The sequence below is a fragment of the Ochotona princeps genome, chromosome 6 (assembly GCF_030435755.1).
Source record: "Ochotona princeps isolate mOchPri1 chromosome 6, mOchPri1.hap1, whole genome shotgun sequence".
NCBI lineage: Eukaryota > Metazoa > Chordata > Mammalia > Lagomorpha > Ochotonidae > Ochotona > Ochotona princeps.
Window position 1 is genome coordinate 4,123,754 of NC_080837.1, and position 13,513 is coordinate 4,137,266.

Genomic DNA, 13,513 nt, shown 5'->3' on the forward strand with positions numbered 1-13,513 from the left:
CACCCCTTCCCAGCCCTCTGCCCAGACCCCAACAGGGACCCCAGAATGCCCTCTGTGCTCCTAGAAGCCCCCACCCCAAGTGCTCTAGGTATGGGCATCGGCCACGACTTCAGGTATAGGCCCAGACGATGATAGGCATCCCCAGACCTCGTGACCCTGACCCTGACCTTGGTTCTGGTTCCCTCCCTGCCGCCTGGCTGTCACTTGCCCCTCCCAACCGCAGGCGGCCCTGCCAGCGCTGAGCCAGGCTGGCCCTCCTTGGACGCGGTTGCCTGGTAACCAGCCCTGAGTGACGGAAACCCCTGCGGGCGCTAATGAGGGGGCAGCGGCCAAGGAGGCTCGGCTTGGCGCAGGGCCCCGGGGCCTGCCCACGGTAGGATGGGGAGCAGGGGTGGGGGGTGGTGCCCCGGGAGGGTCCAGCCAGGCCGGGAATGGGGTCATGTACATTCCCAGCTCCACGCCTTTGGAAGGAGATCCCAGACCAAAGCGAGGGGCGGGACCGGGCTGCAGTGGGGCCCCGCCCAGACCACCATCCTGGAAACAGCTGGGACTGCTCCGGGTCGGAGGAGGGGCTCCCCAGAGAGAGAGGCCCTGGATGGGCAGGGAGAGAACGTGCCTGGGGGACTGGCGGGAGTCCAGCTCCTTCAACGCTGCTGCTGCTGCTGTTGCTGGTAGGAGGAGGCATGTCAGCCCCTCCACTCTCCTCCACAGACCCCTGCCTGGTCAGGGCTTCCTGGAAGAAGGTAGTTGGCAGCAGTGGTGGGCAGGTGGAGCTCATCCAGGGGACGCAGAGTGTGGGGTGTGAAGAAAGAGCAGCCTGGTACACAGCCCGATTCCCATTTGCCTGAGATCAGCTTGCAGCTGGCTGGCCTTAGGGGTCCCCCAGGGTCCCTGGCCCAAGCTGAGGGGAAAACACAGGAGCAACCCCCATGGAGGGCCTCCATAACGTGTCCTGGGTGACACAGCTTGGGGGCCTCCACATTCCAGAGAGCAGCTGTAGCTGCTTGCTCTCCCGCAGGAGGGTCACCACAATATTTCTTCTCAAAGATGTATTTATTTACGATTTGAAAGAGAGAGGAGAAGTCACTCCCCAGGTGGCCTCACTGGCTGTAGCTGGGCCAGGCCCAAGATGGGAGCCAAGAGCTTCCTCTGGATCTTGTGGGTACAGGTGGCCCAAACACCTGGGGACATCCTCCACTGTTCTCAGGCACATGCGCAGGGAGCTGGATGGGAAGTGGAGCAACCTGGACTGGGGCTGGTGCTCCGATAAGTGATGCTGGTGTTGCAGATGATGGCTTAGCTCGCTGCACTGCAACCAGCCCAGGGTTCCTAGGTGACTGTGCTGTGGCTGGCAGGTGCTGTCCTCTGGTGTGGCCCTGACAAAGTTTACACCCCCTTCCCAGCCTTCTGGATCCCCTCTGAGCCGCTCTGAGGATGTCACCAGGAGTAGGCATGAAGCCGCTTCCTGTCTGGAGGGCCCCTCCCTACTCTCTATCCGGGCTACCTCAGGTTGCCCTGCAGAAGTCCTGCCCCCCACCCAAGTCCTGCCCCACCTGCACTGCTCGGAACCCAGGCTCATGGCAACCCACGGCCCAAGCAGTGCTGCTACAGAGGGATCCCGGCTGCCCCTAACTGTGCCTTCCAAACCGAAAGAGATTACAGTTCCAGGGTGGGGGTGGAGGGTAGGGTAAGATGCTCAACTCCTCCCTTTCCGGGGTGTGTAGACAAGACTTCCTGGAAACCCAGCTGTCAGGTCCCTGGATCCTGGGACAAGCTGCAGCCACGCCCACTGGATGGATGAGCAACCTTGCGGGGAAGGGGAGGGAAGGAGAGGGGCGGGCCTGGCTCAGCCTGCTTGCTTTTCAAACTTCTGCCTCACAGGGTTGTCAGAATTAAATGAGATAATATCTCCCAAGGGGTCAGCTCAGGGCCAGGTGCCAAGCAGGAGCTCCAGGCCCTACCCACTCCCTGCCACTCCCTGCTGAGCCAGTCCTCTGCTGGTGAGGGGGGCAGAGAGATGAAGTAGCAGTGGTCATCTGAGGGTCCTGCCTGGAGGAGAGGGGTCTAAAAGGAGGGGGGGCACTGCTGTGCATCTTTGAGAAAGGCACTGCACATCTCTGATCCTCCACCTGCGGCTGCCAGAGCCACCTGGCCCTCCTCCAAGGACAAGGGCGGCAGGTGCGGCCTCATTAGAGGAGCCACCACCTTGTGATTAATAGCCATGACAGCTGAGATTCAGCAACATGACCTTTCACCTTGCCTTTCTGGGGAGCAGGAGGAGTCATCCGCGGAGGGTGGGGTGCAGGAGGGAGCTGTGTGGGGAGCTCCCCCATGGGCCTTCATGAGGGATGGGAAACAACTAGAGCATCCACTAGATACACCCGCGAGGCCTGCACCCCTCACAAGCAGTGTAGGGCTGGGGACTGCAGGCTGAGCCAGAACAGCAGGAGGGGGACAGTGAAGCTGGGGGGCGCGCAGAGCGACTGAGGGGCCTTGGGCTTGGCATGACCCCTGCTGCCAGCGCACAGACCCACTCTGGGTGCTGAGAGGTGGCCTCCAGAGCCCCAGGCCGGGGGACACAAGAGCAGAGTTGCTTCTCCAGCGGCTCCAGACTTGAGTTCTTTTTAAAAGTCTTAATTTATTCGAGAGTCAGAGAGAGAAATCCTATCCATAGCTTCATTCCTCCAAATGCCCGCCACAGCCAGGTCCGAAAGGAGCCAGGAGAGGAGCCAGGGTCGCCCCAGTGGGGGGCAGATACCCCATCACCTGAGCCACCAGCATTGCCCTTCTGGGTCTGCATTAGCAGAAAGCTGGAGCCAGGAGCCTTGAATCCAGGAATGCCCTCCTGGTACCACGTGGGACTTGGGCTGGACATTACAGCCTGAGGCCACATGCCACTTACCACCACGCCCCCAGACCCTGTTTCTAAGGGCGGTGCAGCTCTAAACTGAGTGGTTCCTCCTCCCACATGACCTCACTTCCTCGTGCCACCTCCCAGCTCCTGTTGCTCCTGGGACCTGCAGCCTCAGCTTTGGTCTGGCTGGGCTCTGACTCAGACAGCAGTGACCTCCGGGTTGCCAGGAGGTGGCCTGGGTGGTTTTGCCTGGTGCCCTTGCTGTGACCTCTGCCTGGCAAGCCCACCTGCCCTGCCCTCCCCACTGCGCACAGCTGTCTCTGGTCCTTGGACAACCTGGGGAGCCAGGTCCCTTTAGAGAAGGTGGCAGTACCACCTTCTGTCCCAGGAGGGGGCAGCCAGATCAGACAGGGGCAGCCCTGTCAGGCCCAGCCCCTCCTTACAGGAGACAGGCTCAGCTTTTTGGAGCCAGTGCTAGCCTCGAGCCTCCTAGGTGCAAATGCTTCGCACCTGTCTTAGTGGGAAAGTTGGGTTACCCGCCCAGACTCCAGCACTCTCATTCCTGGCCCATCCCAGGGTTGCTGCACCCCAACAGGGACTGGCAGAACCACTCCCCTCCCCCCCTATTTCCAGCCCAATACCAAAGGGCGCCGAGGCACCCAGTGGGTGCCAATTACTTGAAAAACATTTCACACCAGAGCCGCCTAAGAACAGACAGAATTCCACTTTTTGCAAAAAAAAAAAAAAAAAAAAGAACCAGCACCCAGCGGGGGTCAAGCCGTCAGGCACAGGGTCACGGAGCCCAAAGGAGGCGGCGGACAGAGCGCAGCGAGCGGTCCCGCGCAGGCCCTCGGCAGGGGCCTTTGGGACCGCAGGCTCCCAGAGGCCCGGCCCCGGCTCCGCGCCGCCCCCGCCGCCACAACCCGCCGGCCGCTCCGCCCCCGCCCCGCCCCCGGCCCGCCCCGCCCGGGACCGCAGACGGCGCCCGGCGGCGGCGCGAACGGCCGCGCGGACGGTGGTTCCGGGCTCCCCCGCGCCTCTCCGCGCCAGGGCCCCGGCGGGGCTGGAGGATGCAGCCGCGACCCGGCGCAGCGACCACGGGAAGGTGGGCGCCCTGCAGGTAGGAGCTCGCCGGGCTCGGCGCGCGCGGAAACTTGGGCCGAGTTTGCGGGCGGCGCGTGGGGAAGGGGCGGGAGGCGCTGCCCCAGGGCGCCCCTACCGGCCGGCGTGGGACGCCACGCGCCCCGGCCCGGGCCAGGCGGGTGGCGGGCCCCGGGCCCCCGGCGGGAGGGCGCGCTGCGGGGCAGGGATCGGCCGCCGCGTCCACTTTGCCCAGAACTTCGAAGCTCCCGGGGCCTGATGGCGCCCTGGGGCTCCGGCGTGGAGGCCGAGGGTGCCCGGGTGCCCGATGCCGGCGCGGGGCCGGGCGGAAGGCGCGCAGGCCGAGCCCTCGGCCTCCTGCTGGGCCCGCTCACGTGGATGGAGCGGCGAGGGGCTGAGCCTGGGGGGCTTGCGGGCGCAGAGGCGCCGCGGGGGCCCTGGACGCTCCCTGCAGGGACGGGACGGCCCTGCGGCTTCCTCGCCACCGCTTGACTCACCCTCTGGCCGCAGCCCAGGCTGGCGGGATCGCCCCAGGCGGCGGCTGCCCGGACTCTGCGGCCGGACCGCCGTCCTCCTCCCCAACCCCCCTCAGCCTACTCCCGTCCGGGCTCGGGGACCTCCCGCCAAGGCATGGGCCGGCGTCGGTGCGCGGGCCTGCGGGCGAGCACACGTGTGCCCCCGGGGCCGAGCCGAGGGGACAGCGGCTTCTGCAGGCGCCGTGTGCTTGCAGATGGGGCCCGTCACGTCCCGTGCAGCCTCGGGTTTGCATGCGTGGCGCCGGCGGCCTGTGTGTGTGTCAGCCTGCTGGGGTGCACGTGCACCCCGGGGCCGCCGAGAGGGGCCTGGGGACACCCGGAAGCCCTCCGGCGATGCTGGGGGGACAGCCCCACAGCGTAAGCCTGAGCTGTGGAGCCTGGGCCTCAGGGTTACAGGCGAGAAGCGGGCTGGAGAGGTCAAGTCGCACGCCCTTGCTGCCTCTGGCCCCAAGGGTCCACGTGGGAGCGCCCGCCGCTACGCGGGAGTCTCGCGGTCTTGCTAGTCCTTCCCAACGTCCATCTTGAGCACACCCTCCCCCCGGAGGTGGAAGTGGGCGCTGGGCCCCTGCTGCCCCAGGTTGTGGGCGACGTGAGGGGCCACTCCCTGTAGCACCTGCCTCCTCAGCAGGCCGGGCCTGTTGGGGAAGGAGGCACCACCTGGATTTTGGGGGTTGTCCGGGACAGAGAGGGGCTTGGCTTAAGGGGTGTGTACTGGGAGGAGATTAAGTCACCCTCCACACTGGGCTTCTTGCTGGCTCCCTGGAGCCCCCCTGTCACACACACATCTCCTTTGGAGACTCCTTGGGGGCCCAGGTGGCTGTGTCTGTCAGCTGGGTCCCAGATGGGGGTCCCCGGAAATCTCCAGGGCTAAGGGCACACCAAGGCTGAGCTCTGGAGAGGAGTACTCCTGGGGCTCTGGCAGGGGAGGGGAGAGCTGAACCAGCTGCTAATTGATGGGGGAGAGCATCAGGGGCTAGGGACCCCGCCCCCCCAGGCCACGGGGTGGGGGTGGACTGCAGGAGCCAGCAGGGAGGGGGGGGCCAGTCCTTGCCCAATGGTGACCGGAACCCAAGGCACTTGGCAGGTGGCCCGAATCACCCCAAGATGGAGCTGATTCATCTTTTCTGAGCTGCAGGATGCCCGCATGCTGTGGGAGACAGAGGCCAGGCCGTGTGGCCCCTGCAGGTGGACCCCTGGGCATCCACTGGGCAAGGAAGCCATGCTGGCCTTCCTGCTTTTCTGGCACTTGTTTTTCTAATGTTAGAACAAGCTTGATGCACTGGTTCACTCCCCCGGTACCTGCCGCAGTCCATGGGCCAGGTGGAAGCCAGGAGGCAGGAGCTTGGCCCAGGTCTCCTGTGAGTGGCAGGAACTCGGTTACTGCAGCCATCCCCTTGCTGCCTTCTAGACAGGGAGCTAGACTCGGGCAGCTGAAGCCACGATGTGGTACATGGGTGACAACGGGCATCTTTGCCAGTTGGCCAAATGCCCACTCCCACCCCTGCACTGGCATCTTCCTTCATGTACCGTGGCTTACCTGGTAGGCCCGGCCTCCCTCCCTGTGCCACACTCCCTCTCCAGCCTTGGAAAAGCCCCAGGGCTGGGGATGCCAGCAGACTGACCCCCCAACCCTCCGCTGTCCCACAGCACCCTCTGCTGGACAGCCTGGACCCTCCTGCTAGGGGCGGGGCCTAGGCCAAGCCCCTCCCCTGAGGGTGGGGCCTGTCATACAGAGCCAGGCCAAGCATCACCCCCTTGGCTCTTGGCCTAGGGACCTGACTGGGTTCGAGGCTTGGCACTGCCCTTTGTGTAATGAGACTGGCAGGTTGGGTTTGGGGAGAGTGAAGGCGTCACAGTAGCCTGTGTTCCTGATCTCCACTTCTGTTGGTGGCGGGGAGGGAAAGCCTAGCAAGGGATCCCCCAAGGCTGTGCCAAGTCTGGATCCCCAAGAGGGGGTCTGAGAAGCCCCATGAAGGAGTGTGGGCTCAGGGTGGGGGTAGCATCAGCACCATGGGGGCCTGGTCCTCACCGCTCTCCCTCTCTCTCCCAGGTCGGCAGTGGAGTAGCAGGGCCTCTGAGGGGCCCAACACCTCCACAGCGATGGCGGAGAAGCGGCCCCTAGGGACCCTGGGGCCCGTGATGTATGGCAAGCTGCCCCGCCTGGAGGCAGACGCTGGGACTGGGCACAGCCTGCCGCCCTCTGCTATTGGTAACCCAGATGCCTGCAGCTACAAGGGCACCTGCTTCTCCTGCCCGGTGGCTGGGCCCCCCAAGACGGGGTCTGAGCGGCTGTCATCCTGGACCCCATACCCACCCCTGTATCCCAGCAGCGTGGCAGGACCCCCACTTCGGGCTGACAACCTGTTGACCAGCTGTCTGCTGTACCGCCCACCAGCGGATGGCTCTGAGAAGATTCAGGAGCCAGGCCCCGCGGAACTCCTGCCCTTTGGACCCCAGGCACCATCCTACCCAGGCCCACCGCTGGCTGCCCCCAAGCCCGTTTACCGTAACCCTCTTTGTTATGGGCTCCCCGCCTGCCTCGGGGATGGCACGGCCAAGAGGCCACTGGATGTCGACTGGACACTGGTGACCGGGCCCCTGCTGTCCACAGCTGACCCGCCCTGCGCACTAGTCCCTACTTCCAGCAAGGGTCAGCCCCTGGATGGCACTTTTTTGCGTGGGGTGCCAGCGGTGGGGGGATCTGTCAAGGACACGTCGGTGGGCTTTTCCCCATGCCAGGCTTTCTTGGACAAGTATCGGACCGTGCCTAGCCCGGGCTTCCTGGCCTCCAAGTACACAGGGCCGTATTCTGAGGACCCCAAGCAAGCAATAGCTGAGGGGTCCTCTTCTAGCCCTTGGACCCAGCTGGCCCCACCCCTAGGGCCCCCCTGCCAGGATACGGCACCTGCCCACTACGCGCTGCCCCACGCACCTCAGGCCCTGCCTTGCCCTCCAGCCTGTCGCCACCCGGAGAAGCCGGCCAGCTACAGCTCCATGCTCCCAGTGCCACCTCTGGGGGCCCACAAGGGGACTGGGTACCAGTCTGGCGGGCTGGGCAGCCCCTACCTGAGGCAGCAGGCAGCCCAGACCCCTTACCTGCCTCCAGTAGGACTGGACACTTATTCCTACTCGTCCGCCCCACTCACAGCTCCCTCCCCAGGCCTCAAGCTGGAGCCGCCCCTGGCCCCACGTTGCCCACTGGACTTTGCCCCCCAGACTTTGGGCTTCCCGTATGCCCGGGATGACCTGTCCCTCTATGGGGCATCCCCGGGGCTGGCTGGGACCCCACCTTCCCAGAGCAGCGTGCAGGCTGTACCACAGCCCAGCACCCTCCAGCGCCCATGCCAGCCCATGCCAGCCAGCCATCCGCCATGCCCGGAGCCCCCGAGACCTGCTGAGCAGTCTGAAGAGAAGACGTGGCTGCCCAGCTGTCGGAAAGAGCGGCACCCTGGGACACCCATTGGCATTCGGGACAGTCCAGCACCCCGAACCTCACCAGCCCTCCCTCCCTGTGCCCGGGAGCGCCCGGCAGCCCCGCCAGAGGAAGGTTCTGGGCCCTCCAGCTCTCCGCCCATGCCCATCATCGACAATGTGTTCAGCCTGGCACCCTACCGGGAGTATCTGGATGTGCAGACGCCCGAAGCCACCACCGAACCTGAGACCACCCCGGCCGCTAAGGACAACTGTGACAAAGATGGTGGTGGTGACAGCGGGACCCTACCTGCCCAGGAAGTGCCCCCGGAAACTAGTTCCATGAGGGAGGAGGTGGCGCTGGACTTGAGTGTGAAGAAGCCTGCAGCAGAGGCCACCTCTGTCAGGGTCCCCAGCCCTGCTGTGCACAAGGAGCCCACAGCCTCCACAGATGGACCAAAGGTGGGGGATGCAGCGTCAGATGGGCCAGACTTGAAAAAAGCGACCATAGAGACAGCCGGGACCATGGAGGACACACCAAGGACCAACTTCCACAGCTCTGTGGCCTTCATGTTCCACAAGTTCAAGATCCTCCGCCCAGCACCCCTGCCCGGAGCTGCGGTCCCAGTCCCGCCTCCACCTGCGCCCCCACCCCCACCCTCCTCTGTCGCTGCTCCTGCACCCTCTTCAGTGCCCATCGGACTGCAGATCCTCACCCAGCCCTTGCCTGTGGCCTGCTTCAACTTGGCACTGCCCAGTCCACCCATAACTGTGGCCTCCCCGGCCTCTGCCACCATGCCTGCTCCAGCTCCAGGTTCCACCCCCAGCCTGGCTCCAGCTCCAGCTATCCCAGCCTCCACAGACTCATTAGAGCCTCACTTCATGGGCTTGCACACCTCCCTGTGTGATGCCATCTCGGCCACGGTGGCCCACTCCCTGCCTGAGAAGCTGCAGGAGTGGCTGGCATGCGCAGGCCCCTGGGGCAAGGCAGCCTGGCGGGACTTCCAGGGTGTACAGGGGCTCCTGTGCAAGGTGCAGGCCCAACTGCAGAGGTTCGAGCGCTCACAGAAGTGCCCCTTCCCGCACGTGGTGCGGGCCGGCGCCATCTTTGTGCCCATCCACCTGGTGAAGGAGCGGCTATTCCCACGCCTGCCGCCGTCCTCCGTGGACCATGCTTTGCAGGAGCACCGCGTGGAGTTGCGGCCCACCACGCTATCGGAGGAGCGCACACTGCGGGAGCGTGCCCTACATGGCTGCCCCTCGCGCCTGCTGAAACTGCTGGCGCTGCGCCAGTTGCCGGACATCTACCCAGACCTACTGGGTTTGCAGTGGCGGGACTGTGTGCGCCGCCAGTTGGGTGAGCACGGGGCTGCCCCAGCAGCTGCCGGAGCTGTGTGAGAGCGAGTGGGAGCAAACCTGTGCACCTGTAGGCTTGGTGTCCAAGTGGCACGTGCTCCCATTCACAGCTCATGGCTGGCACCATTGCACCCTCTGGTGTCCACCCACACAAAAGTATATCCAGAGGTGGAAGTGTTTTGTGGCTTTTCCATATAAATGGTATATTGTACCTGCTGTCCCTAACTGGCTTCCTTTATGTCCTGGAGCTCACACCATCCCAGCACAGGCATTGCCTGGTGGCGTGGCCATTCCCTGGCCCTTGGTTAGTCCAGGTTCTAGGTCACTAGGAGGTGAGGGCCCACCTGCTCATCCCTGAGCCCCAGGTACCATGATGCAGTGCCAAGAAGGTGCCTATACGGCCATCTCTTTTTGTTGTTGTTGTTTTTTCTCAAATTGAAAGGCAGAGTTACAGAGGGAAGAGACAGAAAGATCTTCCACCTGCTGGTTCATTTCCCAAATGGCTACAACAGCTGGAGCTGAGCCAATCGGGAGCTTCTGGGTCTCCCGCACATGGGTGTAGGGTCTCAACCTTTGGGCCATTCTCTACTGCTTTCCCAGGCCACAAGCAGAGAGCTAGATGGGAAGAGGAATAGCCAAAATTGGCACCCAGATGGGATACAAGTACTTGGAGGCAGAAGATTAGCCAGTTGAACCCCAGGCATTTGTTTCATGTGTAGTGAGATGGCCTGCGGGTGGAAACAACTCCCAGGTTCAGGTTGCTGCTTGTGTGTGCAGAGCCTGGCCACCTCCTACTCCTATAAGACCGGAACCTACAAGAGCCCAGGGTGTGGAGCCTGCCTCCAACATGTATTCGAAAGGCTGTGTTAGAGCTTTTTGGGCCTGGTGCCGTGGCCTAGCGGCTAAAGTCTTCACCTTGAACACACCAGGATCCCATATGGGTGCCAGTTCTAATCCCAGTAGCTCTGCTTCCCATCTAACTTCCTGCTTGTGGCCTGGGAAATCAATAGAGGATGACCCAAATCCTTGGGACCCTGCACCCGCATGGGAGGCCCAGAAGAGGCTCCTGGGTTTGGCTCGGCACGGCTCCAGCCGTTGCAGTCACCTGGGGAGTGAATCATCAGATGGAAGATCTTCCACTCTGTGTATCTAATTTTTCAATAAAAATAAATCTTTTTTTTAAGAAAGAGCTTTTCATCTGCTGGTTCACTCCCCAGATAGTCACAGCAACGGAGACTGGGCTAGGCCCAAGCCAAGATCGTGGAGTTTCTTCTGGATCTCCATGTGGGTGCAGGGCTGCTCTCCCAGGTATAATGGCAGAAAGCCACATCAGAAGTGGAGCAATAAAGACCCAAACTAGTGCCCTTCCTGAGCCTCCCCTGTCCGTTCTGGTCACAGCGAGTCTGTGTGGGAAAGGGTGGAGATGGCCCCAGCCCTGCACGCTCCATCCCAGCTTGGCGAAGAGCCGAGGCACCACTCCCGGGGCTACAGTCTGACCCGATGTGTTCATTTTCCAGGCGACTTGGACACAGAGACTGAAGCCCCCGTGGCCAGAGTCGAGCCCGAGAGCCTGGCCCTGGCTCAGAAGTCAGCAGCCCCCAAGGTCAGGAAGCCTGGGAGGAAGCTGCCGACCCCAGTCCCGGAGAGACCAGAAAGCACTGGGGGAGGGGCCTGCGGCGGCTCCTCTCCCCCTTCCTCCAGCGCCAGCCCGCCCAGCCCCTCACTGAAGACACGCTTCCGCAGCCTGCTGGAGACTGCCTGGTTCAATGGGTTGGCACTGCCCACCTGGGGTCACAAGGCCTCGGCACCAGACCGTTGTTCGGCCCAGCCACGGCTGCTGGACAGCCGGAGCCCTCCTCTATAGCCTCTCTCTGCCCCTGTGTCTCCCTCTCCCTGGGGCCTCCCCAGGCTGGTCTGAGAGCCCCCTGAATGTTGACTTTGGATGTTTCTGAAAAGGGACTACGTCCCACGTGCACTTTGGATTCTGACAGCTCTGGACTTGCCGTGTGGCTCCCATGTCCACGCTGTGTGACCTGACCCATCTGTCCACTTTTCTGGATCCCTCCTCTAAACCAGGACGACACGGCCTACCTCCCAGAATGGGAGAATGGGGAGGGGTAGTAGGAGGGATGCCCGACCCATGGCTACTGCGGTACCAAGGAATGGAACCTTCCCACGGAGCAAGTGTGCCACAAGACTGGTCCCATGGGATTTGGGCCATCACATGGTATAAGCAACACCCCCTTAGCTGGAATCCCTCCAGCCTAGCTCCCTGAGGAAGCCGCTCATCCCCACTGCTGCTACAGGGTCTCAGCCCAGGCCTGGCACCTTAATCCTGGACTTGTGCCACTACCCCCGAGCCAGCCCCGAGCAGTGGCTGAGACAAGAGCTGTTTTTCTGGGAGCCAGCTGCAGGGACTTAGCAGGGCAGGGGAGGTTGCTGGAAGGGTCTGTGATAGGCTGGGGTGCTAGACTCAATGCATTAAAGCTGTGGGTTTGGGCACCAGAGCCTGGCTGTGTGTGGACTACAGATGGAGTGGGTGCCTCGCTGTGTCTACCTCACACCAAGAGGCTCCCATTGGACGCTGCCAAGGATCTCCAACTCTGTGGCCACCAGACTCGCAGCTCAGGGAGCCACCCCTGGTGGCTGCTAGTGGGCAATCCCAATGTGCAGGAGATATTCTGTCCAGCTGGGAGAGCTGACCCTGCCATTCCAGCCTAGCATCCTTGTGCCCAGGTGCCATCTGTCCATCAGGAGCTTGGTGATGCTGGTGCATTGCCCACTGGCAGTAGCACAGGCTGCTGGGTGTGCTAGGATCTGAGGTCAAGGGTCATGTCTAGCAATGGCTCCCTTGCTGGCAGAACCCTGACATGGCCAGGGCCTTCCCATACCAATAGGGAAGTTTCTGGGGTTCAGTCCTGGAGCAGCACCCCAGTGCCCAATCCCAACCTGGGAATGGCATCCTGGGATTGGTTCTGCCCTCATCCTGGGCCCACCTTGGAGATCCAATTTCAATATGGGAATTCTTGGGTGGAGCTCAGGCCCCAGCACCTGGCCTGCTATGCAGGATAGTCATTGTCGGAGGGCAGAAGCTTCTGGGAGGGCTGGTCAGTACAGCCCAGAACCCCTGAAGTGGACCAGGCAGTTACGCAGGGATAAATAGCCTAAGCACATGTCTAGAAGCATCCTGGGAAATAGGGGTGGGCTGAGCCCAAAGGCAGCACCTGTCACTCATCCTGGGGCCTGGGAACACCAAGTGTATCTGCCAGCAGCTTTCCCGTGGTGATGGGGCTTCCTTAGGCTGGCTTAGCCAGGCAGGAAAAGTGTCCTAAAGCCTGGGATTGAGTTGGATGTTCAGGAACCATACTTTATTTGAAGAGCAGAGAGGGAGTGGCAGAACTTCCATCTGCTGTTTAAATTGCTGCAATTTGCAGTGCTGGGCCAGGCAGGAGCCAGGAGCTCTATCCAGGTCACCCACCACGTGTGGGTGCAGGGACCCATGCACTTGAGCCACCCTCTGTTGCCTGTCCTGGTGCATCAGCAGGCAGCTGGATCAGAAGTAGAGCAGCCTAAATTCCAGTCGGTGCCCATATGGGATGCTGCAGGCGCCCCACAAGTAGCAACTTATGATCCGCTGATGCGCAGGTTCTGATTAGACCGCAGTGCACGGGAGGGGGGCTTCCTGTGAGTGAGTGTTTTCTGGGAAACGCGGGCCTGGGGGTACTACGTGCTGCATTGTGGGTGCGCGCAGCCCTCAGAGCATAGCGGGAGGGCTCTGGGAGACCCCAGGCTGAAGGAAGAGTCCCCACTGCATCATGCCCAGATCCCAAGAGTGCCCAGGGAACATCCGCTCGAGGTCTTACCGGTTCAACGTCCCAGTGGTAGCTCAGGGGCAATGGCACTTCCTGCCCCGGCAGCCAAGCACCCCAGGGCACAGCCAGCTCTTCAGCATCTGGGGCAGGGAGGGTGAGCTCCCTTAGGGTCAGGCCAGCTGGAGGGTAGGAGTGAGGGCGAGGAGCCTAAACGGTCCCTCCAGGATGGACCCTTACCAAGACAAGGCTGAGCGTGGCCAGCAGCAGGCCTAGGGCGAGCAGAGCCACTGCGTAGCTAGGGATGGAGGTGCCAGGCAGAGCGGGAGTTTCAGTGCAGGGGGAACCTGTGGGACAGCAGGCAGGACCCGCCTGGGTGTGGCCTCTTCCCCAACACCATGAAGGGTCCTGAGGAAGCTGGGCACCAGGAACGGAAGGGAGGCCTT

At 62.7% G+C, this 13,513-nt stretch overlaps 1 protein-coding gene across 5 annotated transcripts; it reads left to right on the forward strand.

Moving 5' to 3' along the window:
- The first annotated feature begins 273 nt into the window (after positions 1 to 273).
- C6H15orf39 (chromosome 6 C15orf39 homolog) lies at positions 274 to 11,765 on the forward strand. 5 transcript variants are annotated; one of them, XM_058665487.1, is made up of 3 exons: positions 274 to 373; positions 6,542 to 9,259; positions 10,776 to 11,765. In XM_058665487.1, exons 2-3 carry the CDS (start codon positions 6,592 to 6,594, stop codon positions 11,120 to 11,122), a joined length of 3,015 nt encoding a protein of 1,004 aa, XP_058521470.1. In that variant the 5' UTR covers positions 274 to 373; positions 6,542 to 6,591; the 3' UTR covers positions 11,123 to 11,765. The 5 variants fall into 5 exon arrangements, with proteins under 5 accessions (XP_058521470.1, XP_058521469.1, XP_058521471.1 ...); XM_058665486.1 differs by lacking the exon at positions 274 to 373 and adding an exon at positions 3,851 to 3,974; XM_058665488.1 differs by lacking the exon at positions 274 to 373 and adding an exon at positions 3,882 to 3,959.
- The last annotated feature ends 1,748 nt before the right edge of the window (positions 11,766 to 13,513 follow it).

Excerpts from the sequence above, each read along its gene's own strand:
- C6H15orf39 (XM_058665484.1), top strand. The coding sequence starts at position 5,628 with ATGCCCGCATGCTGTGGGAGACAGAGGCCAGGCCGTGTGGCCCCTGCA. Across the intron at positions 5,677-6,541 it reads AGGCCGTGTGGCCCCTGCAG|GTCGGCAGTGGAGTAGCAGG; the intron begins GTGGACCCCTGG and ends TCTCTCTCCCAG. Across the intron at positions 9,260-10,775 it reads CTGTGTGCGCCGCCAGTTGG|GCGACTTGGACACAGAGACT; the intron begins GTGAGCACGGGG and ends TTCATTTTCCAG.